Below are 24,002 nucleotides of genomic sequence, written 5' to 3'. Positions count from 1 at the left end.
TTACGGGTACTAGCCTTATACTATACGATTTAGAAAGGGTACTTTCTAAGCTAAATATAAAGCTTTATACGTTAATACCCCTATCCTTAAAGCCAGGCACGGCATTCCTTTAGCTCTTCCAAACACTATATAACCTTCGAGAAGCTACTTTATAATTAAAGCTTATTAAAACTCGGATATCAAACTACTAAGGTAGCTCTCCAATATCTATATTAGTTACTATAGATCGATTCGCTAAAAGTACGATAACTATAATGTAAGAGGTGGCTCTTCTCCATATAAAGCTCTCGGCACTGCGAAAGGCCAATAAGGCACTTAGTAAGAGACGGAGAGCCAAAAAAACACGTGTGAGGCTTAGAGGGTCACTTACCGTACAAGAGGCACAGGATCTACTAGATCAGAAGGCTGTGGGCGAACAGGTAATCCAGGAAAATCAATAAAGTGGTGGTGGTACAGGGGGGTCTCGTAGGAAGACTCAGTGCTGTGGTATATGCGGCAAGCCTGGCCATAATGCGCGCACTTGCCAGAACGCTGAAGAAGCCTCAGATTCAGCTGCTTCTGATGTAATTATAGTCGGTTCCTAGTGTTGTGGTCTAGCAATTGAGAATAGCTGTTGTAGGGTGGTGGAGACTGTACGACTCGCTTATATGTACGACTCGCTTATAATATACGTTACCGGCATTTTAACCACAGAAAGAGAGGGACAGTGGCAGTGATTATTGGTGTGCAAAGCGAGGCAAAAAGCTGTGAGAAAAAAGTGATGATGGTGAAATATGACAGAGAAAAGAAAAGCTACAAAAGGTGTGTGGGATATACTGGTCAACAAAAGCCCTAATCCAGAGCAAGCAACCTGTGGGCCTGACAGAAAAGGTGGGACCAGATGAACTGGGAGCAACCACAGAATTGGAGGCGATACCACCCTCCCTTCCGCATTTACCGGTATCAAAAACCGGCAAATTCACAGAACTCACAGAAGTGCACCCCGACGAGGTTACAGAAGGCATAAAAGTATGGAAAAAACTTGCTTCAAGTCTCTCCCTAGTACCTACATAAACGAATGAACGCGCAGACACTATGAAAAGACACGAAGAAGTTGACTGGCTTCGAACGAGCCGTTTCTTCGATATCCCCAAGTTACCTGAGTTGAAGTCTTATCCTTGACGGGGATTTCGATTTCTAGGTAATGACCTTACTCCGCCCGCTGCCTTTTACTAGCACCACCAAGTTCCATCAGAGCTAGGGTAATCTCTTCATTGTCGTTCTGCACGGCGACGTGCAGGGGCGTTCCTCCATTGTCATCACGCTGCTGCGGAAGAGCATCGGGACTGGCCTCTACGACCCTCTTGAGGATGTTGGCATCAGATTGTGCGCAAGCGAAGTGAACGATGTTTCTGCCCTTGCTATCCGACAAATTGACGTCTGCGCCATGACTGAGGAGAAGATTCAGAAGTTCCATGTTGGAAGTTAGGACGGCCCTCCGTAGGGGCCAAAATTTGGGTTTGGTTGTAATATTGGGGTCCGCCCCGGCTTCCAGGAGGAGTCGTATCATTCTCGGATCGCACTCCGTGGCAGCCGCATGGATAGCCTTCTTTCCGTCGTTGTTTGCTACGTCAACTTGGGCACCGTGTTTGAGGAGCAACTGCGTGACCTCGACCTGCTGGAACACAGAACATGAAATCAGTGAGATATCACCATCGTCATCAGCACCATTCGGGTCGGCCCCTTTTTCGAGCAGTAGCTGGATGATGCCCATCGACTCGTCCCGCTCTTTCCTTCCTCTTTGCCAGATCAGCAGGGTAAGAGGCGTGGAGTATAATAAACTGCGAGGTTCCGGATCCGCGCCGCAGGACAAAAGGACCTCAGCAGCGTCACGGTGACCCCCCATGCGGGCTATCAAGCAATGGCGTTACGTCCATTTTCCCACGGACGTTGGGATCAACTCCGTTCTGGAGCACATAGCGGCAAATCAGAGCATGTCCTTTACGAAAGATGCCATAGCTAGCTGCGTGGCCTACCCTTCGGTGCTGAGGAGCTCCGTTTTTCTGACTCGAGCAGGCTTTCTAAGAAGGGTATAAGCCCTGCAGATCGAGACCGTCTCGGTGCGTTGCCAGCGGAAGGGGTCCCCATTGTTCTATCAGTTAGGTATGATCAAGCGGCGGGAACAGTCTTGTGTATTTCTGGACGTCCGAAATTTTCATCCACGAGCCAGACTTGGCAGTCGCACCAGCCTGCATTGGTGAGGATTGGTTCCAGCCACAATCAGCTGATGGTACCCCGTCTTGAGGTCCAGCAAGTGTCACAAACGTGGCTAGGTGTGTACCAAACGCCCAGACGTCGTTGGCACATTAGTAAGGGGTTCTGCAACTCGAGGGCCAATGGATAGCAAATGAGGCAAAGAGGAGTAGACGGCAATGTGGTCATTGACCAAGGCTTCGAGCCCATTATGAGGATGAACGAGATTCGGGTACAGGTAGGCTTTAGTACGTGCAAGAACATCCACACAAGTACCTGGACAGTGATATTCTGTCTAGGTAGGTGGGTAGCTTAGCTAATAATGTCCCCCCTACACATGGAGTAACTTCAACTCTTGGACAACGTCCGAATAGAAACGCTCTTGAACGGACATATCTCTCTCAAGGTTGACTTCGCCGAGTCCCGGCTCTGGGAGATCCAAACCACTAAGGCAGGCCTCCATCACATCGCACACAGTGTCCCCCCATGTTAAATCGAACCTTTTGCGGGATATGAGACTCCAACAGACGTCTCTTCACAGGCATTGTGTCCCTAAGACTTGCCTGCTCTAGGTCAACCCGCAGAATGGCATGGACGGGCTGCCAGCACGCAATCTCAACCCGAATCACACCGAGGGCGTAGATGTCGTGCTCCTTCCTATACGACTCGGAGCCTTACTCGCTGTCTTCGGCTCTCCGGCCAGGGTCCGCTTGCACACGCGGTTGCTTGTAGAGGTCGTGAGCAGGATTCGGCCAGCTGGGCGATGTCCAGCTTGGCTCAAACTGGGGCTGGGCGAGCTCAAACCCAGAGATGACTGGCTGTCGAAATACGGCCCCCGGTGTGCCACTGTGAGCGTCGGGGAAGGAACAGAACATTGTGTCTTCGCAACCCCTTATGCAGACAATTCACAGCGTGTAGCCGACTCAAGCTCTCGGCCAGTGTGAGGGCCAGGGCCGCCCTGTCTGTCAGACTGGGCATACTCAGAGGCGCCTGGGTGTCTATCAAGAGAAACCCCCACAGACACGTCGGCCGGGCTCCCGAATCAAAGCCTCCTGGGCTTGGTAAAGACGAAGCCATAGCGGTAATCGCGGGTCCCCTTTCTGGTCGTCTCAGAGGAGATGTCCTCACGAAGATAGCCGAGGCTCTGCGCCGCATTGAAAAGCCGTGTGTTTTTGCTATGCTTCAGCAACGTCACCAACGCATTGAGCCTTCTGGTCTGCCACCGTCAGCCATCCACTAATCTGGGAGTCCCGAGATGAGAATTAGGGCTATTACTTGCCTTGTATACAACCAGCAAAGAGCTGGAAGCTCAAGGAGACAGCAGCGAAAGTTCTCTCGGCCATTGCTTGGAGCGCACTAACTTATCTTACCGATGAAGGAGAAGAAAAGACCATGAAAGAGCCAGGCGAGGAAGAAACCAACACAGCCTACCTGAGAGGCAAAACAGACGTATAAGGAAAAAAACAAAAGAAACCGAACATCAGAGCACACAAGTTCAGCAGCTCCAGAAAAGGGTCTCAACGATCACACAGGTCATGTACCTTTCCAGGTAGGTAGGTAGGTAGGCGCCCGTTTCACTACGTGGAGACAATCCAATCGACTCTAACCATGAATGAAAAGGGGCCGCTATCAACGGTCAATGGTATTGATAGCGAGCTACCCTTTCGACGCTTCGCAAGAGACAACTGAGACAACAGAGGATGGATCCTCGCGCTTTGACGCGAAACTGACCGACGATGGAAGCAAAGCCATGATCAGATGCTACCCTCGGACCGACGGGCGTTGCTATCCCCACGAGTTCACCAGCAGCACCAAGACCGGGATATGATGGGGAGGGGCGCCTATGGGGATGTATTTTGGGTAGAATGCACGCTGTGCCATAACGTTCGTGTCGCCTGGTGTGGTTGTGTGACGATGGTCGCTGACGGAGATGAGCTCTGAAACTTTGCCAAAATGGTCATTCGGTTTCCCCCATAGATACAGCAGAGGGCACGCGAGAAGCATATACGGGACACAGATATGGAGCTTTGATGTTACATGACGTTGGACCATCCCCGCATTATCCAATATGTTCATCACGAACTCAGCGACACCAAGATGGAGATATACACCGAGTTCTGTCAATTCAAGGAACTGGAGGCAACTCTGGAAAAGAACACGTGAGTCATGCCGCCATGGAGCTCGTCGCTCTGCCCGGTTTCTGCGGCTAACTCCCCGGTCCTTGCCGGCTTTCGACAGTGTGATGTTTCCAGACAATGTGGCTTGGACTTTTGTCGAGGCCTTGGGATCAGCTTTGTCACGCTGCCATTACGGACTCGAGGCAACTCGGAACAACGGCTCTCTCCATGGATACAGTAGCTTCCCGTCAGGGTGGCACACCATTCTGCACCGGGATGTAAAACCAGGAAACGGTGAGCTCCCTTGGCCGGCTTCTTTCGCTCCCATCAGAGCTCGAACAGGGCCTAAGCACTCCGAAACTCGGTGGAAGTCGATTTGATCACCAGGCTGGAGGACTCTGGAACTTCTTTTCAGCTGGAGGATGGCGGCGCGCTGCCAACAAGCCATGCAGGTACAAGAGTTTATTGGGCACCGGTAAGGCCGAATTCATACCACTCTTCCGAGAGCTTTCTCTCTAGGATGCGATGACCGACATTCAGCGCAAGAAATAGCCGAGCAGTCGGAGCGTTTCGAAGGCCACATTACCAAGTGGTCCTCCAAGGGCGACATAAGGGTTGTCGGTGCCATTCTGCACCGCATCCTCACCAAGGAGAGCCCTCGCACAGCACACCGACGTAAAGACCGTGTCATCAGTCGTCTCATACTTCGTCATGAAGCACCTTCCGCTGCTGGCCGCGATGTCCACCCCGTTCGGGCCCAAGGAGGTCGTCTTGATCATGTCCTTATGCAGGATCCACTGCCCTGCCGAGATCTCAGCCTGCTACATGCAGCTGTGTCAGGGGTTTGACAGCAACATGGCTGGCTATACAGTCTTTCACGCGCTTGTGGGGACATTTCTAAACTGTTTCGATATCCACCAGCTTGCATGGCAGGAGTCCGAGTGGCCGCAGGCAAAGTACATGCTGCACTTGGTGGTCAAAAGGAACAACCTTGGACTTTTGCCGAGCGCGGTGGCCGCGCAACAAGGAAATATGAATCTATGCCTGCAACTGACAGAACTCAAGTGAGGCTTTGTCTCTTGTGACACTTGTTTCTCAGTCTAAGACGGGCAACATGCTGAGCTAACCTGTTACGGCACGCTGGCAAAGATGAATCCAGGGCAGAGACGGCAAAGAGAGCGTCGAATGCTGCCCTGAAGGCTCCGGAGAAGCGCTTGGAGGCTTCGGCGCACAAGAAGTTTGAGTTCATGTTCAAGATGCTCACCTTGGGGAACTCTGACCATCTCGTGATCCCCCCTCACACACATGCAGACAGCGTTGATCGACGCGGCGCAGCTGGGCTATCGGAACATTGTGCGCAAGCTGCTGGAGATTGGCGTGCCTGTTTCCATCAGGGTTCGCCGCAACGAGACGGCGTTGCATATCTTTGCACACGCAGGAGATGTGTCCATCATTAAGCTCCTCCTTGAACGCGGTGCCGAGGTCGATGCTAAGGACCAGGGTGGGAACACGCCTTTGCGCTGGGCTTTTTGGGCTGGGAGGTTTGATACAGCCAGGGAGTTGCTATTGAAGGGGGCCAAGGTCAACGCACAGGACAAGTCGCACAGAATAGCCCTCTTTGGAGCCGCGGGAGGAGGTTATGCTGACGTTGTTCGCCTCTTGCTGGCTCGCGGCGCAGATAAATCGCTCCGTGGTGGCAAAGACAGCCAAACTCCTCTAGAGAAGGCCGTCAAAAAGAGGCAGAATGCTGTAGTTGAACTATTGGAGGAATCGAAGTAAACAATTTCGAGCAGGTGAACTGAAAGACAAGGTAATCTCGTCTGCCCGGGAAACGGTCCATGTCGTTAGTGCTCTGCAGGTGTCAAGATCACTATTTTCATTTTCAGCTACGTGAGGTACTCCCCATCCCAATGACACAAGCCTTCCATTATCAACCAGAACCGGTCTTTACATGAGCCTGACTCTCAGCATGATCATCTGCCCCAGGCCCAGGAATAGGAACCAACACCGGCACCGGCATTCCGGCCACAGGCGGCGACACAACCCTCCCTTCGGCATTCACCGGCGTCAAAACCGGCGAGTTGACAGAACTTACAGTATCACCCCTCGTCATCGCTGACAGACTACTCCCCTCTGCAGAACTAGTCGGACTCTCCCCCTCCTCATTTTCCACCTCCTCACTCGCAACCCCACCCCCTTTCTTGACACTCTGCGCATCCATCTCATACCTCGAAGTATCAGTCGCCATTTCCACGCGGTACCACTGCCCATCCATCTCATACAGCGTCCCCGGCGCAAGCTCAAACTTGGGCGCAGCAGCTGGCGACTGAGGCAAAACAGCCGAGGCATATGTCGGCGGCGGAAGTGACGCTTCATTATTCTCCGTCTTTGGCTCAGGTGACTCGTCCCCTTGTTGTTGTTGTTGTTGCTGCCGCTGTCTTGTCCGCCGCCAGTACCACCAGAAAACCCCCATCGCAATCCCAAAAAGCACTGACCCGACAACGGCGACAATGATCCCTATCATTGCTCCCTGTGGGAGACCGCCGCTTGGGGCCGCCTCTGGAGCCGCCCCGGCCCCCGCCCCCGGACTCGAACCCGCCCCGGGAGTAGGCAACACCGCTGAAACCCAACCCCATCAGTACACTTCCCGAAAATCATCAAGATGGGATGGGGGGTGGGGGAGGGGATACCAACCAGGCATAATATCATGATTACAAGCATACACCCCCGAGCAAATCGTATCATTGTTGTAGCGATACAAATCAAACTTGAACCTCTGCCAACAAGTAAAATTCCCGTAGCCGTTGTCACCCGTCCCGGCAAACTGCCCGTCGCCTACCTTGGGGCCGAGCCAGGCGGTGAAGGTGACGTTGCTGTTGTAGAAGAGGGCAGAGGTCTCGGTGTTGATCCAGAGGGCGGTTTGACCGGGGGGTGTCTCCACTATAGCGACGTCGCCGGGGATGGGGCCGGGGTCGCCGACGTAGTAGGCCATCTGGGAGGAGACGACGTTTTTGCGGTCGCGACAGTCGGCTAGGACGACGTGTTCGCCCGGGATGCGCTTTTTGATGGTGGGGTGGGTGATGGATCGGGGGGGGTTGGAGGCATGGTGGTGATGGGGCTGGAGGGTGGTGGTGCTGGTGGTGGTTAGCGGAACTTGGAGGAGGATGTGGAGGAGGAAGACGAGGAGGCAGGTTGTTGCTCCTAGGATGCGAACGGTGCTTTTTAGGTCACGGCGGTGTTGTTGTTGCGGCTGGGTGGAGTCAGCATGTTGCGCTGCTTCCTCCATGTCCCTGGAGCTGGCCAAGAAGGGAGCTTTCTCTCGTTGGTCCATAGCGGGCGGGTGGATCTGAGAATCCTTCCCAAGCTGTCGGGTAGCTAGGTATGTCGGTTCGATGCAAGTGCCGAAACACGCGAGTTGCCAGATCAGGGGCTCTTTGCAGATTATCAAGCTGAGAAGAAACAGAAGAAGAACTGAATCCCCTCAAACTGACATCTGGGAGGCTCAAGTAGCTATGTAAGCACTGACAAGACCACCACTACCTGCTCAGCTGAAGAAACCTCCTGCCTGCTCTACGAGCTGACCAATATATTTCGTCCAAAATAACCACCGCCATCCCTCCGACCCCCAAGACAGGTTTAGACAATCCAGATGCACTTGGAGAAAGCCACCCAAGAAAATGTGAGCATCGGGGATTTTGTCAGACCAATGAAACCACCCTTCCGAGATGTGTTGACATGCATGCTGCAGTGGGTGCTTACTCATGTCCTGAGTTTGAGCCGTAAAGGCTGATGATCGACCCTGTCAAGTGAGAAGTGGCGGGCGGCACAGGCATCAGATACAAACACCGAACGAGGAAGTGCCTAGGTGGACTGGACGGTATCCTCCGCGGACAGATAATGGCCCAGCATAAGGTTCATCAAGCATAAAGTGCGGGACAACCCGTGAGGAGATTGGCGTTCAGCCCTGAGACTTGGCGGACTTGGCTGATAAGATTGGCCATGGGTGGTCCTTTTGAAAGGGTGGTGTGAGTGTGTCATCAGCAATTTAGGGAATACTCAGGTATGTACGACTGGGAATAGGGCATCCCTTCTCGCCAAACAGGACGATATAGCACTGTTCTGAGCATGTAATGCACAACTGTTGGCGAGCAGCAATAAAGGCAAAAGTTGCGCCATCTCCAAATCTATTGGGAACAAGAACTTCCTGCCAACTACGTTACGTGCATATGTTTTCAGTCGTCATAATTGTCGTCTTCTCGTAGATCACGAGCAGCATGCTCTGGCTTTGACGCCTGTACGTTTCCGCCAGTAACGGCAACGTGTGCCTTCACCAACACATCGTCCCATCCCTTCGTCAAGGCACCAAAGATCATGTATGAAATCTTCTCATCTCTCTCCGTAGGCAGCCGCCCATCATCAGCACCCACGATAGCCACTGGTTTTACCCAGCCATGGTCCTGAACCATATGCGGTCTCTCGTCGTCCTCATAAAATTCTTTTATGTGGCATTCTGGAATGTACATGCGCATCTTCAACTTGAGCCCGAAGGCGTCGTCGTCAAGGGTCCAGACGGCCCGTGTCAAGTCTCCCCCCGCCTCCTGGGTCAAAGAAGAACTGATAACTGGCCTGAAAACAGCCATGAGTGTATTGAAAGCTGTGTTGGGGGTCCCTGGCTTCACCTGACATTGACCCACGCAGGCGACGGTGGCACTACGCCAGGCTTGGACTTTTTCTGGGTCAACTAGACAGAAAGCGTTGTTTGATTCAAGGACATGGAATGCAAGGGAAAAAGAGGCATACCATTATACGAGCTGACAAGACGTTCAAATGCCTCCAAGCCCGACTCGACATAATGCGGCTGGTTTGAAGAGTCAGACTCGATCGTGATACCCTCGAGCCTGTAAGTTTCTCTGCTGAAAATGGTACCCAACAGCTTCTCATACCACGTCGAACGTTACGTGTTGATTCGATCCAAGACTGGCTGCGAGCCCCAGCCTTCGTGGCTGTAGAGAGTTGGCATGTATTCATCCTGCTGTTCTTGGTCGTTGAGAACCGCCGGCGACTCGAGGTCGTACCAAGCCCTGTTTCAGATCACTTTGTCGATATCCTCCCGCAGGTCCACGAAACGGCTAATAAGCTCTTGGTCGGTGACCCGGTTGACACTTGTCGTGCCAGGTTCAGGTTGAGGGGAGCTGGTGCTGATGCTTTCGTGCTCGTTGTCCCGAAGACTGTTGATTTCATCCTGCAGTTCCTAAATTCTGAACTGGCATTGAACTTCCTTCAGCTCCTTCTCCTCTCGCTCGACGGATAATTGCTTTTGTAGATTGGGGATTGTGCGGTTTGGTTTGTCGACGTCGGGTGTCATTTCGGAACCTCCCTCGACTCCAGCAGGCGGCCTTGATCGTTCGGCCGCTAGTTCTTGTTCTAAACGTTCGAATTGGGCCTCTAACTCCTGATTATAAAATTCAGCAGCTTGATTTTGTGACTGTAAGCGAGTTACTTCGCGCTCTGCGTTGTCCCTCTGGGTATGTAGTCTTTCGATTTTGCGCAGCAAGTCTTGTGTCTCGGCAGGACTTCTGTTGTCTTCAACTGCCGGCGATACTTGGGAGTTCTTTGGATTGATCCCTGAGGTGTTTCTTGGATCGCTCCCTGAGATGTCTCATGGATGGCCCCCTGAGGTGTTCCTGGGATCGCTCCCTCGGGGCTTTCTTGGATCGTTGCCTGAGATCTTCCTTGGAACGCTCCCTGAGGGTTTTCTTGGTTCGCTCCCTCAGGTGGTCCTTGGTTCGCTCCCTGGGACACTCCTTGGTTCGCTGCCTGAGGTGTTTCTTGGGGCAGTGGTGGCGGTGGTTCTTTAGGCGGCGGCGGAGGTGGTTGTTGAGGTGGCGATGGTTGTTGAGGTGTTGGTTACGGCGTTCCTTGGGTTAGTCCATAGGAACTCCCCTGCTGCGCTGTATAGGATTGTCTTCGGTTGTTCCTTGCTGCGTTGTATAGGATGATCCATAAGGCGTTCTTTGCTGCGTTGTGTAGGATTGTCCTTGGCCTGTTCATTGATTCGTTCCGTGATTCGTTCCTTGATTCGTTCCTTGCTTTGTTCCATAGTTTGTTCCATAGGAGGCCGTTTCTTGGTGTGTTCCCTGTGTTCCATAGGTTGGTCGATGGGGCGTTTGTGGTCCAAGGGACGCTCCTTGTGTTCCACTCCCAACTTGCTGTGAACGCATGGCGTTTGTGTTGCGCTCCAACTCCTCCTTGTCGGCTTGAATCTTTCTTATTTCATCCTTCAACCGTCTCACCTCATCTCCCCGCGCTCTCCCGGCATTCAATTCGTTCTGCAAACGCTCCATGTCATCACGCAGCCTGTCTCTTTCAGACACTAGTTGTCGATGACCCTCATATCTATCCAATCGCAGGTTGTCTGACCCCTTGTTGATACGCTCATTCTCCTTACGCAGCTCTTTGTTTTGGGACCGACAGATTGTTGCTTGACGACCGCTCTCTTGGATATTGAATTCTAGCTTGATCAACTCCTGCTGTAGACGTTCGTTCTTCTCGCGGATTTTGCTGGTTTGAATTGAAAAGACTGATATTTGGCGATCGCTCGCGGCTTTTTGAAATCGCAGGGTGATCAATTACTGTTGGGCTGGCGACCTAGGAAAGTCACCGGCGGCGAAAATGAGGCCAAAAAATGGCCAAAATTGGTAAGCAAATTAGTATTACAGTAGTTGGTTGTTGGTTCAAAAGAAAACAGTAAGAAAATCCAGCCCCAGAGCAAACCGGTGTGGGTCTGGGAAAACCTGGGCCCTTTGGTGCCCCACACCCCCACAGACAGCACACCGCCGTCCAAAACGAAGCCATCGTCAATATCCTCCGAAGGCCAATATACGCCCAGATTCTTCCCACTTCCTTTGACTCCTTTGCCCAATGCCCTAGTGGCCTTTTTCCCATACAAATACACGTTCTCCTGCATATCTCAAACCGGAAAATCTTGCATTCCCAATAGCTGCACAAACTTTGCGTGCTTCTCCCTTTATAGTGCCTTTATGAATCCATCCGCCGGCATCTCCAACCCAGAGATATGTTGAATACCAAATCTTCCTTCCTTCACTTGTTCACCCACCCACTTGTACCGTATATCGATACACCGGGTCCTGGCGATATTCTGAGGGTTCAGAACTATGATTTCGGCGTTCTTACTATCGGTATACAGCATGTATGGCCTTGGCTGTGGCACACCACAGTCTTCCAATATCTTTGACACCCACTGCAGTGAATACCCTGTAGGCGTCAGGTTGGCAAACTCTGCCTCCGTCGTACTCAGGGCGACGAAGGTCTGCTTCTTACTCTTCCACAATACTGGCCCACCAGCCACGAAGACGACGTGGCCGCCAGTGGAATATCTCCAAGGTAAGACATCCGCGTGTGAGGCATCTGCGAATCCCACAAGCTTCATATCTTCTGCCGAGAACTCGGAACCCCCCAGCACAATACACAGCTTCCTGGTGGCAGCCAGGTACCGGAAAAGGTGCTTCATCAACTCCAAGTGACGTGGTGAGGGCCCAGAATTGCCCCCACAAAGGCGGTTGACGGTGAAAGTGATATCAGGCCGAGTGCCAGCAGAAAGCCAGTTCAACGAACCGGTCTTCCGAATATACTCCTTCACTTCCGCGGTCATTTTCTCCCACGTAAAAGGGAGCTCCAGCTTGGCTGGCTACGGCGTAGCCACGCCGGCCATGTCTTTGTAGCCGAACTTCTCGAGTAAGGCGTCGATATAGGCCACCTGGGACAGGTAGACCTGCCTCTTCCCGCGGTTCCTCACGATATCAAAACCCAAGAACCTCTTTGGCTCGCCTAGTTTCTTGATGCCATACTTGCTCTCCAGCCCGGTGGCGATATCTTCAATGATTTTCGTCGTAGGCGCTGATATAAGTAGGTCATCCACGTACAGGACTACCAGGGCACCTGTCTCTTTGTGACGGAACAGGCAGAGGTCTGATGAGAGGGTATCGAAGCCCAGTTCAACCATCACAGGTTTCACTGTCTCGTACCAGTAGATAGGTGACTTCCTCAGGCCGTATAATGCCCTCTTGAGCCGGCACACCTTGCCCAGTGGCTTGCCCAAGCCATCTGGTGGTCGTACGTAGTACTGTGCGGTGTCAGGGATTTTGGCGTTGAGAAATGCCATCTTGAAGTCGTATTGAAGGTACTCCCAGTCCTTCACGGCTGTAATAGCCCAAAAGCATTTGACTGCTACGCTACTCACAACGGCGGCGTAGACGTCCTGTGTAGCCCAGGAGTCCCTGTCAAAGTTGCCACACACTACCCATCTCGCCCTAGCCTTCACCTCACTAGTATAAAGGTCCATCTTTTCATCGTATACCCATTTGCTCGGTAAGACGTTGTAGCCTTTCGGCGTATCCACCAGCTCGTAGACGTCCTTTTCCAACAGGCCGGCGTCCTGCTCCTTCATGGCAGGCAGCCAATACTTATAGTAGTTCTCGAGTTTCCTCGCTTGCCGGTAGTTCCTGGGTATATGGTGCTTATTGATGGTTTGCAGAAGGTGGTCGATTTTAACCGTGGATAGGGCGTAGGCCACTACCTCACGTAGTCGTGGGTTATCGAGATGTACTGTGAAAAAACCTTGGTAAGGGTGCTTACCCTGCTGTAGCTTCTTATAGAAGCCTGGGCCCTAATTTCTTGTTGTTGCTCTGCGAGGCCGCTCCTAAGCCGGCGGAGAAGCCACCGCTTCCTCTATATGGCCTGTATCAGGCTCGAAATCGTCGTTAGAGTCTTCGACCAGGCTGTCCGTGCCTGAATCCAGTAGCCTGTTATCGGCCTGGTCATCACCAGGCCCCCCCATAGCCTTACCCTCCTCCCCCCCCATTAGCCTCACAGGGGAGGTGAGCTCTCTCATGGCAGGAGAGTCAGTGGTATAGGGCGCTTAGTTATGGTTTGGTGGGATAGGTGCCTCGGACCGTATATCCTCCACCTCTTCGGCGTCGAAAAAGTTTTCCACGTCTAAAGCCTCAGGCAGTGGAGGTAGTATTGGTGACGGCGTAGCTTTCGGAGTGGGTAGAATAGTCTGCCTAGGGTCCTTAGCCTTCCCTTTATTAACTATTGGAGCACTTCGCTGTGTAGCGGGCTCCGGTATAGTGGTAGGTTTGTTATTAAAGGTGACCTTCCTCCCTAGGGATATCGTTCTGTTAGTGGCGGTATCTTTTTCTTCGGCTATGGTACTATTAATAAAGACTGCCTCGTACTCAATATCCTTATACTCGTTATCGTTAGGCCTATAAGAATCGCCTTCGTTAAACTTTACGGCGTTGACCTTCACGACTTTGTTAGTAACTGGGTTCCAGACCCAGTATATTTTGCCGTGTATATTTGCGTAGCCGACAAGCTTTCCTTTCTCTGCCCTGGCGGTGAACTTGTCCGAATTAGCTTGGTAGGCCGGCTTGACGTAGTAATACGCGTCGCAAAAGTACGAGCGTAGGTGCCGAATATACGGCTTCCGCTCGCCCTCGGGTATGTTGAGCCTTGTGGTATACTTTTCGTAAGTACTAATATCTCTCTCGTTGACCCTCGAGGGTAGTAGGTTACCCACGTAAATTACAGACTGTATGATAAATGGGAATAGCTTCTCTGGCACCTTGTAGGCCAGTATGATAGCCCTGGTGCGGTTAAGCGTAGTCCTCGCGGCCCTCTCCACCTTTCCATTCATCCACGGTGAGTGAGGCACGGTCTTGAGGATAGTGATGCCCTCCTGGTCGGCCCAGGTGGCCAGGCGGCTGTCGTTAAAGGTCCTAGAGCCCTGGGCAAATTCCGTACCTCCATTAAGGCCGATGATGCTGATCTTATGCCCGGTTTGGCGCGCGATCTTCGTCTCGAAATCCTTGACCTTATCGAATACCTGCTTTTTCTCCACTGTAAAGTTAATCCACTTATAACTATTCTATATATCCACGTAGTGGATAGAGTACTTGTAACCCAGATATCCAGGGTTCTTGTGGGTGATAACGTCGATACGGATAAAGTCGAACGGGTTATTGGTCTGCGTAGGGGTCGATGAGCCTAGTTAATCTGTTATCTTTGCTATTACGTAGGGCTCGCAGAAAAAGTTATTGCCGACGAGCTTAATCCCCGCCTGCGTATAAGCCTTGTAAATATCGTCCTTATTAGCGTGCATTAGGCGGCGATGCATTACCCGGTAGTTAATAGATGCTATTACGGCCTTAATGGGAGTCTTCGCCAGGGATACTTTACCGAAATCGGCGCCGGGCGTCGTATTTATCTGGTATACGTTATTATTCCTGGTTAACTTACATACTACCTGCTTAGTACCTCTAAAGACCAGGTTATGACTCTCCTGGTCCCAGAAGATACCTTTATCGAGTAGCTTGCCCGCCGATATCAGATTAACGGGCGCCTATGGGTGGTATACCGCTTCCTTAAGCTCCAGGGTAATAACCTGGCCACTTAAAAGGGTAGATTTTAGCGCTGCGGCTCCCTGGTAGCTGCACTTTATGATATCTCCTAACGACGAAAGGAACCTCTTTTCCCTCCCCTCAGGTAGTAAGTGGAGCTCGGTAAACCACTTTAGTTTATTGAATACGAAATCCGCGCATCCGGAGTCGTAGTACACGTGGTCTTTGAATGCCTCGACGGCCTGTTAGACTTCAGGGGTATCTACTGACGAGAGTACTGCCTCTGGGGGCCGAGACGAAAATCCGATTGGTCATCGTCATGGTAGGTGGAGAGCGATATATTGGCGAAGTTGTTGGATAGCATCAGGGTACTGTGGGCAGGTCGGTCCCTCGAAGACCCAGTATTGGTGACGCTACTAGTATGGCCTTGAAGAGTCCCTGTTGACGAGCCAGTACTCTGCCGCCTCTCTTGCCTATCCGCTTGTGCCTTTTCTTTATGCTCCCAATCCTTTGGAGCCTTATTAGGGTCACACCACCAATAGGCCTTGCCCTTCGGGTGGTGACGACCATAGCCCATGTAGTGCTGGTTGCCTTTCTTTAAGCCCTTGGTGCAGTGGTCGCACTTCTTCGACGAGGTTGATGATGTGGTATGTGAGGGTGTAGTCGCGGCCGGGGCCTTGGTGGTCTCGATGGTGATTTTGGAGTGAGCCGGCGTGGTCTCCTCCGTAACGGCCTTGGCGCTATACTCCTGGCAAAGGAGCGCCTAGGTCATGGTGCCGTCTTCCATCTTCCTTGCCAGCCGGTCGTACAAATCGGGGTACGCGGTCTTGATGCCGTTCAGGGCAGCCCAGAGGTGAGCCACGTGGCCGATCTTGATTTCCATCGTATTAAGACGACGGCGAAGGACCTCGAGCCGGCTGAAGTAGGCTTGGAATGAGGCGAAGTTGGCACGCTTAAGAGTAAAATACTTCTCCAAAAGCATACTAGCGATGTCGAAAGTACCGCGCTGTAGGGCTTGGATAATCTTCTGGTATAGACCATAGGCACCAATACCGTCGGCCCTCCAACCGAGGTTAAGAATTCGTTGTCGGATCTCGGGCTTCTTAACGGAAGCTATCATTAGGTTCTGGATATCCAGGTTGTCAGTACGCCATTGGTCGAAGGCAGGTGTCCCTTCTTCCGCTGGTGGCTGTATATTAGCCTTGATGTAGTCCTCCAAGCCATGGTACATAAGGGACTGGGTTAACTGAAATTCCCAGCCGGAAAGATCGGTCTCTGAGTTCAGAGCCGGCAAGGCTTGAAAGGTTCGTTGCCTAACCGTAGCGACGGTATTGGCATTCCCCATAGCTTTCACAAGCTCCAAGAGCTGGGCCATGGTGACGTTAGTGCCAGCCATCTCAAAAGAAAAACTGGTTAAAGAGAAGTCGTAAGAAAGACGCTGTAAGAAAGATGTCGAAAGAAAGACTTAAAGAAAGGCGCCACTTGACTTTGTGGCCGCCTACAGTGGGTTGAATTGACTTGTATAGAGAGCGAGATGCTTGCTCCGCTATCGGTCTCCTGATAAGGCAGGACAGAGTTCTCGACTGCTGCCGGAAAACAGCAATTTCCCAGCCAAAAGGTCGCAGAAATGGCAGAACCAAGGAAACTTGGCCAGGAGAAGGTTGGCGCCGTAAACCACACTCTTATCGGTGAGGGGTGGTCGGTCGCTTTAACTCTTCGTTAAGATGAGCGTTAGGGTTAAAACCAGGCTTCCGTTGATTAGGAAGTTGGTTAACTCTCTCAACGCCTCCAAAATTGCCGTCGAAAGGTCCAATTGCGTGATATTGGCCTGACAAGGGTCGAAAAGTCGTAAGGTCCGGTGTAGTATTCGGCCTTGCGAGGTCAGGTTGTCGACGAGGGCGTCGACTTCGGTTTGCTTGGTGATTTAAGCGTCAAAAGAGCTCATAACCTGTTGGGCTGGCGACCTAGGAAAGTCACCGGCGGCGAAAATGAGGCCAAAAAATGGCCAAAATTGGTAAGCAAATTAGTATTACAGTAGTTGGTTGTTGGTTCAAAAGAAAACAGTAAGAAAATCCAGCCCCAAGAGCAAACCGGTGTGGGTCTGGGAAAACCTGGGCCCTTTGGTGCCCCACAATTACTTCTGTAAACGGTAGATCTCATCGTTCAGCCCGGCGATCTCAGCGGCCGAAGTTGCCTTGTACCGTGTATTATGAGCTTGTTGCAATTGCAGTTTGGCTATTTCTGTTCGCAAATGCTTAATTGTTGGCGACTAATTCTTTTCCGAGTTCTTCGCCAAGGGGTGGGGAGGGAGTCAATGTCGGGGGTTGGAGGGGGCGGAGGGGTGTAGCTTTCGGCGGAACCTGGTAGGCCTTCTGTTAGACATTGTTTATATTCATCTGCCGAGCTATTCCACTGACCGTATTGGCCCCTTTGGCCCCTGGGATGGTTCTCGTGACGAAGTCGCTGTGAAGGCTCTCGATCTGATCACTCAGAATAGCCATGCGAGTCTGGATATCTACCATGCCATCTTGGACAGTGTTGGTCGGCTCAGGCATCTCCAGGTTGGTGTGCTCGAGTTGGTCCGGGAAGTGAATCGGGAATTGTACCGAGACCTGGGGCACCGCGCTTTTCTAGCTTCTCATGCGCCAGCCTTTGGCCAATTCGGACATCGTGGCAACGACGGATACCAAGGTAGGTAGTGAGCCAGTTACTCTAGGGATGAGTTCATGTTTTCCTGGCAGATGAAGTAAAGTTTTAAAGAAGAAGAAGTGTTGCCTTAGCTGTGGCTACCTACAGGAATGAAAGCATTGTCTGCTTGCCCCCACATTCACACCAGTCTTTGTTCCTTTCGTCGAGTTTAGTTCCCCAACTCAGACCCGCCTTTGACACTTCCATTGATGCATTTGGGATTGGCCTCAAGCCCACATCTTGTACCCCACGTCGTTTTTTATTGCCGTTGATTGGGTCTGAGGACTACTTGTACATTCACTCAGTGTAATGACTCAAATGTAAACATTCCCATACCCATCCCCCGGCCCCCTAACCACATCCACCCTCTCCGGGTGCACAACCGGGCTCCCATTAAACTCCGCCGGCGCCTCCGGCAACGGCATACCCCTCCACACCCCCTGAAGCCTCTTCGCCGTCCTTAAAAACCTCGCCCTCGCCTCGGGCCAGCCCCGCGCGACGAGCTTACCCCCCCGCTTAACCCACTTCCCATCCACCAACACAGCGTCAATATCACCCACACTTGCATGAAGAATCACGGCAGCAACAGGATCAACCCACCCCAGCATCCCTGGCGAATCCCCATCCCACACCACCAAGTCAGCCTTCCCACCCACAAAAATCCCACCCAAATCATCACGTCTCAGCGCCAGGGCCCCGTTCCTAGTAGCGAGCAGGAATGCCTGCTCGACCGACATGGGATTGCTAGCTGGTAGCTTTCCCTGCTCGAGCACGTCAAGATAGCGCTCGTACCGCGCCTGTTGAAGCCAGATGCGGGCTTGGGTGAGGATGTCGGTGCTGAATGTGATGTGAGTGTCGATGCCGAGGGAGGCTTGGTCCTGGATGGAGTAGGCGACTGGGTGAGTTTGGCCGTAGTGCATCTCTGACTCGGGGGTGATGGAGACGTACTGATTGGTGGACCGTAGCAGGTCGGCGCCGGTGGGGGTGAGGAAGGAGGCGTGGGAGAAGACGATGGGGGTGGAGATGTTGAGGTAGTTTAGGGCGTGGATGTCTTCGGGGGAGTTGCTGACTGAGGTTCCATGGCAGGGGGGGGTTAGTGAGGTTGGAATAAGGGGAGGGGGGGTGGGGGGGATGGAAGGGGGAACACATACAGCCCCAGGGTCCTTGGAGGGAGTGAGTTGTGATGACTGATACATTGAGCTCCCTGCGAAATGCATTAGCTGTCTCGAACCAAACTGAAAGACCCTCCAGGCTGTCTCCTACCTCGCCAGCGCCATGATTTTGTTGATTTCCCCAACATTCGGGTTCGGGCCCCAGCCGTCGTAGGCAATGCCCAGAGTAGTAGGGGAGCTTCTCAGTCCTGTTTTGCCAGCCATGTTCCGGAAGACTGGATACAGCTCTTCAATTGTGATCAATCCAGTAATATTGGCAAAGGTGAATCCCCAGAACACTCTCGCCCCACTGTCGATACAGGCCTGGAGACCCGCCTCAGCAGCGTCTTTGGACCAGGTGTGAGTGGCATGGTCAAGCGAAGTCGTGACGCCCGCGTTCAGGGCCTCGTACAGACCGGCAAGCTGGCTGTCATAAATGTCTGTGGCATTCCAAAAAAAGGGGGCTACAAACGAGCTGTAGCGGCCAAAGAACTCAAGGAGGCTGGTGTTGGAGGCCATGGTCTTGAAGACTGTCTGCCATCCATGGCGGTGGGTGTCGATGAACCCTGGAGTGATGATCTTGCCGGCGATGTCGACGATCTCGGTCCGGGGAGGGATGCGGGTTGGTGTTGAATCATATACGCCAGTGATGCGGTCATTCTCGACGAGAACTGAGCCTTCCCGGAGAACGCGTAGACCTTGAGTTTGTTTGTTGAAGGCAATGACGGTTCCACCTTTGAAGAGTATCGATGCTGCGCTCGCCGCAGTGAGGAACAGGGACATGATGGTTAATTCGTTGATGGGCTTCATCGTTGTCGATAGGGAGAGAAGAATGTCATCACCGGCCCAAGAGTTGCCCTCATATTTGACTTTCAGGTTGCGTGAGATGTCGAAGAGCTGTTCAAGCCTCTCAGCCCTCGGCCGAACCAGGCGTCTCTCTGCCGTGTGTTGAGCGGCGCAGCGAATAATATGCTCTTCGGCACTGCAAGGCACTGCAATATATGCATAGTTTGTGTAACATATCCCGTCTTGATGGCACCAACAACAACACTGTGGAAGCTTGGCGCACATTAGTATCAAGACATAACGTGTCCAACTGCATAACTTGGGCATAGACGACAAGGTCGGTGGTTCCTGTACCATGGTTCCATTGTGACTAGTTTCCTGTAGGCAGCGCCAACTTCAAGCGCTATTCTCGGTTTATGTTACCAAAAAATGTCAGCCATCTCTTAGCTCTGACAATGAACGTTTCAACAAGCCACAGTTTCCTATGGCTTTATGGTTTTCTCGAGGAGAGACCCCTCTCAATAGACTCTAACCATCAAGAAGACTGGCAGATCCAGCATATAGGCAACCGTGATCGGTGGTTTAGACACGGAGTTAGAGCAAGATGAACATAGATCTATAGCTCGCCTCAGCCACCCCCTGGTGCTCTAGCCACAAAATGGATATCCCTAGATCTTGGCATTCGTGGCTCCAAGACCCCGGATCAGGGGCAGATAACAACATCTTGCGCTCTCCACTCATTTCCGTGAGGCGAGGGTCATGTGAGCCTATGTTGTTAGCGCAAGTGTTTAGCTAAATTAGGGGGCCATGCAAACACCGACGGGGTTGGATCGGTCAAAAAGCGCTTGGCTCCGGTTCTTCAGGACAGTTCACCGCATCTCTCGCTACGTCATCAACTTCTCAAATCAACATCACCGCAACAGCCGCAGCAACAGCAACAACCGCAACCTTGAACCACCTCAACCAACCCGTCAACCACCACTTACCACGACCACAACCATGGCCTCTATCGCACTTGAACTTGAAGGTACCATGATGGCGCCAACGTGGTTTCTTTTCACCAAGTGATGAAGCTGACTCGGGGGCATCCCACCAGGTCCAAGCCAATCCATCGACGACATGCCATCATGCCTGTCCACCACACCACCAAGATCGTACGGCGAGAGAATCGCCAACATGGAAGACATGCGGAAGAACCACCAAGAAAGAGTAGCAAGGATCAAGCGTGAGCAACGACAAAAGGGCACAGACAGTGCCGAGGAGGCAATCACAACCATCAAGAACGAGCAATGATCCATTTCTTCCATGTATAAAAACACGCACTTTACCGGATTTCTTTGTATATACCTAACCGCTACAACATCATAATCATATTCCATATATCGTTCCACCCGTCATTCTTGGCCCTCCTCACATCCTCGCAGCCGCAGCTTCCTCCGCCTTCCTCTCCGCAACAATATCCTCCGCCGCCTTAACACTAATCATCATAGTCGGGCAACTCGGAAACGCCCCTGGAACAACAGGAAAAGCGCTCGCATCCACCACCCTCAGCCCCCTCACCCCATGAACCCTAAACTTGCTATCCAACACAGCCATCTCCTCATCCTCCCCCCCAATCGCGCACGTGCTCGTGGCGTGATGGCTGTACGCCTGGCTCTTGAAGTACTCCTTTTGAACCTCCTCCCCACAATCCCCCGACTCCCGCCTGTCCCCCTCACAAGGATGCCTCTCCACAAACGGCGCGACCGGCTCCGGCACGGAGTTGATCGCCTCCCGCAGGATATTCGCCCCCGCGACCAGCTCCTCCAGGTCTTGATCACCCTGATTCTTGAAAAACCGGAAGTTGATCTTGGGCACGTCCTGCGGGTCGGCAGACCGGAGGGTGACGGATCCGGCTTGGGATTTGGGCTGCATGTGGACCAGGGCACAGGTGTACTGCTCGGCGCCGTGCCAGGTGGGGAAGCCGGGCCAGAAGCCCTCAAAGGAGAAGGCGCCGCACCAGGTGAAGATGTTGCGTCTCGCGTCGGGTGCGTTGGGGGTCCGGAAGACGGCCGTGATGAGGCCTGAATTGACGGGTGTTTGCCCCATGGCTAGGAGGGAACCCTCGTAGTTGTCGCCTAGGTTTTCGCCCACTCCGGGCAGGTGCTTGACGAGGGGGATGTTGAACTTGGCGAGCTCGTCTCTGGGGCCGATGCCGGAGAGTTTGAGGAGCTGGGGGGAGTTGAAGGCGCCGCCGGAGATGATGACCTCGCGGGCGGCGAGGATTTGGGATTTGGGGGCGGTTTGGCCGTTGTGTTTGGGGTCTGCTTTGTAGAGGGATTGGCCCTGCATTATTTCGACGCCGATGGCACGGGGGGTGACGCCCGGGACGCCGACGGTGGATTCGTCGAAGAGAACTCGTGTGACGAGGGTGTGGAGTTTGAGAGTCAGGGGATACTTGGCTGGGTCGGCGAGGGTGGCGCGGACGTAGTTGTTGGGGGAGTTGCGCTTGCCGGTGCTGTCGGCGTGTTGGGCGAGGTTGTAGAGGGAGGAGGTCTCGTCGAGGTTGGGGATCTCGGTCAGGATGTCGGTTCCCAGGAGGTCAGCAGCGCGGGTTTCGTCTTGGCCGGTGAGGGCGGCGAGTTTCTTGAGGATGGTGGTCGCGGGGTTGGAGCTGTTGCGCGCCCAGTCTGTTGGGCCGACCGAGGTCGCGAGCCAGCCGTCGTATCCTCTGTTGGGGTCTCCGGGGGGGAGGTACTGGTTGCGCTCGATCTTTTTGAGGTACTTGCGCATGTTGCTCGCCGACCAGCTGGCGTCACCGGTCTTGTTGACGATGATGTTCCAATCGTCGTCTGCCGGGAGGGTGCAGACGGCAGCGTTGTGCATGGCGCAACCACCCAAAACAGCAGCGCGTGGGTATTGGATGCCGAGGTACTTGGCTCCCTCTGGGGGGTCGAGGCCGACGTAAAAGGTGCCGTCGCCCGTGTCCCAGGTGGTGTGCTTGAACTTGCGGTCTTCCTCGGGATCGTCGTAGTGCTTGACCCAGAAATCCCAACGAGTGGCTTCGTCGTTGGCCGCCTCGTTGAACCAGGCGATCTCGGCGTAGGTCGGGTTGTCGCCCTCGTCACCGCCGGCTTCGATCAACAGTGTGGAGTACCCGGCCCGGGCGAGATCGGCGGCGAGGGGACCACCGCCGGGACCGCTCCCGACGACGATGTAATCATATTCGGCGGTAGCGGTGGCCGGGGCAGCCTCTACCACGGCGACTGCCGAGATGATCAAGGCGGATAACAAACGGTAACGCATTGTGAGTGATGATGGACTTGTCTCGAGACCCTTGGACAGCGAGGATCGTGAACTACCAGGCCGGGCCACTCGAGCTTTTTGAGCTCGTGTCCCGTCATCTCATGGCCTGTGTGCCGTTGGATCGATCGAGCTGCTGCACACCACCTCGGACTCTCCAAGCGAAGCCGTCCCTTCGGCTCGGGTTCTTTTTCTTCTTCACACGTGTTTTTGGTGCCGGTAGTATGTCTCCAACCGCAGCTTGCACCGACCGGCAATACCTATGCGCGGGCGAAGTGATATCGCTGTACGTATGGACCATGGATGCTTGTCTGGTTGGCTATTCAAAAGACATAATCCCGGATATTGAGGGGCCGAGATCGTCAGTTGCCCCAACTTGTGCAACCTTACATTTGTTGGAAAGTAACCCGGGTGCATTATTTGGCCTTTGGGTAAAGTGCGGGTTCGTTTATTATTCCCCTCACAAGGCGGCAGCGGAGTTACCTGCCTGTTATGTTTCCACCGACTGTGGTTTCATTTTTGTTTGTTCAAAAGTTGAAGTCGTAGTAGGTACCTGGGAGGGCAAATAGATTAGGCGGCGGTTATTGCTCTTGGCGAGGGGGAGGGGGGACAGTTCCCGGGATGTTGGGGCAGCAAGGGCTTTTGAGGGGGGGAGATATTGTAGAGTAGTAATCACGGGGTTATTACCCGAGGGGAAAAGGGACCCTTGCATAGGGTATATGTGATTTGTTAGTGTAAGCGTGCTGCAGATGTGGTTCCAGAACTCGGGAGTGTATCTCGCGGCTGATTTGTGTAGAATTGGGTTGTCTCGTGCAGGCGGACATATTCGGACGGAATGTTGAGGTGAGGAGGAAAGCCACCGGGGATGTAAATGGCGCCACGATCGTCATGGATCGAGGTGCACTCAGGTAAGCTGATGATATGGTGAGCCACCGGGTGCGGGCAGGTCCAGTGTTGATGGTTGCCCCTTGATGGCAAAAGGGGCTTCGTTGTTTACTTGCCCAAGTAAACATTGTGGGGGTGATGTGCCGTTCAACGGAGGTGGCTCCTCACTACCAAGCCCCAAAGGGAACCGTCAATGATTCGGAGACCCCTGTATTAAGGATGCGGAGGATGCCGTCGGATGATGGTCTGCCCAGCGCTGTCCGCAGCGATGAGCTCCCGATATGTGTTGATACCAAGCAAAATGTTGCTAAACCAGAAATTGAAACAAATAGGAAACAAAGAAAGCTGTTGAACTCTAGAATGGCGGTTCTTTGTCCTCAAATATACACCCCTGAGCTTTTTGATCCCGAATGGGTCGTGCCGTTGCCGCATTTTTGACA

General features: G+C 53.0%; 6 protein-coding genes across 6 annotated transcripts; 1 reads left to right on the top strand and 5 right to left on the bottom strand.

Moving 5' to 3' along the window:
* Positions 1–1,189: 1,189 nt before the first annotated feature.
* On the bottom strand, positions 1,190–1,753 carry QC764_504180 (uncharacterized protein; the record flags this gene model as incomplete). Its single annotated transcript, XM_062947675.1, has 1 exon — positions 1,190–1,753. One exon carries the CDS (start codon positions 1,751–1,753, stop codon positions 1,190–1,192), a length of 564 nt encoding a protein of 187 aa, XP_062798901.1.
* Positions 1,754–5,087: 3,334 nt separating this feature from the next.
* QC764_504173 (uncharacterized protein) lies at positions 5,088–6,128 on the top strand (the record flags this gene model as incomplete). Its single annotated transcript, XM_062947674.1, has 3 exons — positions 5,088–5,413; positions 5,509–5,635; positions 5,661–6,128. 3 exons carry the CDS (start codon positions 5,088–5,090, stop codon positions 6,126–6,128), a joined length of 921 nt encoding a protein of 306 aa, XP_062798900.1.
* Positions 5,629–8,088, bottom strand: QC764_504170 (uncharacterized protein). Its single transcript, XM_062947673.1, has 2 exons — positions 7,044–8,088; positions 5,629–6,968 (listed from the first exon to the last, which is right to left on the bottom strand). The coding sequence occupies exons 1-2, from the start codon at positions 7,678–7,680 to the stop codon at positions 6,280–6,282; spliced, it is 1,326 nt and encodes a 441-aa protein (XP_062798899.1). The 5' UTR covers positions 7,681–8,088; the 3' UTR covers positions 5,629–6,279.
* Positions 8,089–8,581: 493 nt separating this feature from the next.
* Positions 8,582–8,989, bottom strand: QC764_504167 (uncharacterized protein; the record flags this gene model as incomplete). The annotated part of the gene is made up of 1 exon (XM_062947672.1): positions 8,582–8,989. One exon carries the CDS (start codon positions 8,987–8,989, stop codon positions 8,582–8,584), a length of 408 nt encoding a protein of 135 aa, XP_062798898.1.
* Positions 8,990–17,071: 8,082 nt separating this feature from the next.
* On the bottom strand, positions 17,072–19,752 carry QC764_504160 (uncharacterized protein; the record flags this gene model as incomplete). Its single annotated transcript, XM_062947671.1, has 3 exons — positions 17,072–18,527; positions 18,610–18,662; positions 18,722–19,752. 3 exons carry the CDS (start codon positions 19,750–19,752, stop codon positions 17,773–17,775), a joined length of 1,839 nt encoding a protein of 612 aa, XP_062798897.1. The 3' UTR covers positions 17,072–17,772.
* A 1,053-nt stretch (positions 19,753–20,805) lies between these two features.
* Positions 20,806–22,680, bottom strand: QC764_504150 (uncharacterized protein; the record flags this gene model as incomplete). Its single annotated transcript, XM_062947670.1, has 1 exon — positions 20,806–22,680. One exon carries the CDS (start codon positions 22,678–22,680, stop codon positions 20,806–20,808), a length of 1,875 nt encoding a protein of 624 aa, XP_062798896.1.
* Positions 22,681–24,002: the final 1,322 nt, after the last annotated feature.

The sequence above is a fragment of the Podospora pseudoanserina genome, chromosome 5 (assembly GCF_035222485.1).
Source record: "Podospora pseudoanserina strain CBS 124.78 chromosome 5, whole genome shotgun sequence".
Lineage (NCBI taxonomy): Eukaryota > Fungi > Ascomycota > Sordariomycetes > Sordariales > Podosporaceae > Podospora > Podospora pseudoanserina.
This window is presented reverse-complemented; position numbering and strand designations above follow the sequence as displayed.

Excerpts from the sequence above, each read along its gene's own strand:
- QC764_504170 (XM_062947673.1), bottom strand. The coding sequence starts at position 7,680 with ATGGACCAACGAGAGAAAGCTCCCTTCTTGGCCAGCTCCAGGGACATG. Across the intron at positions 6,969-7,043 it reads TAATCATGATATTATGCCTG|CGGTGTTGCCTACTCCCGGG; the intron begins GTTGGTATCCCC and ends GTTGGGTTTCAG.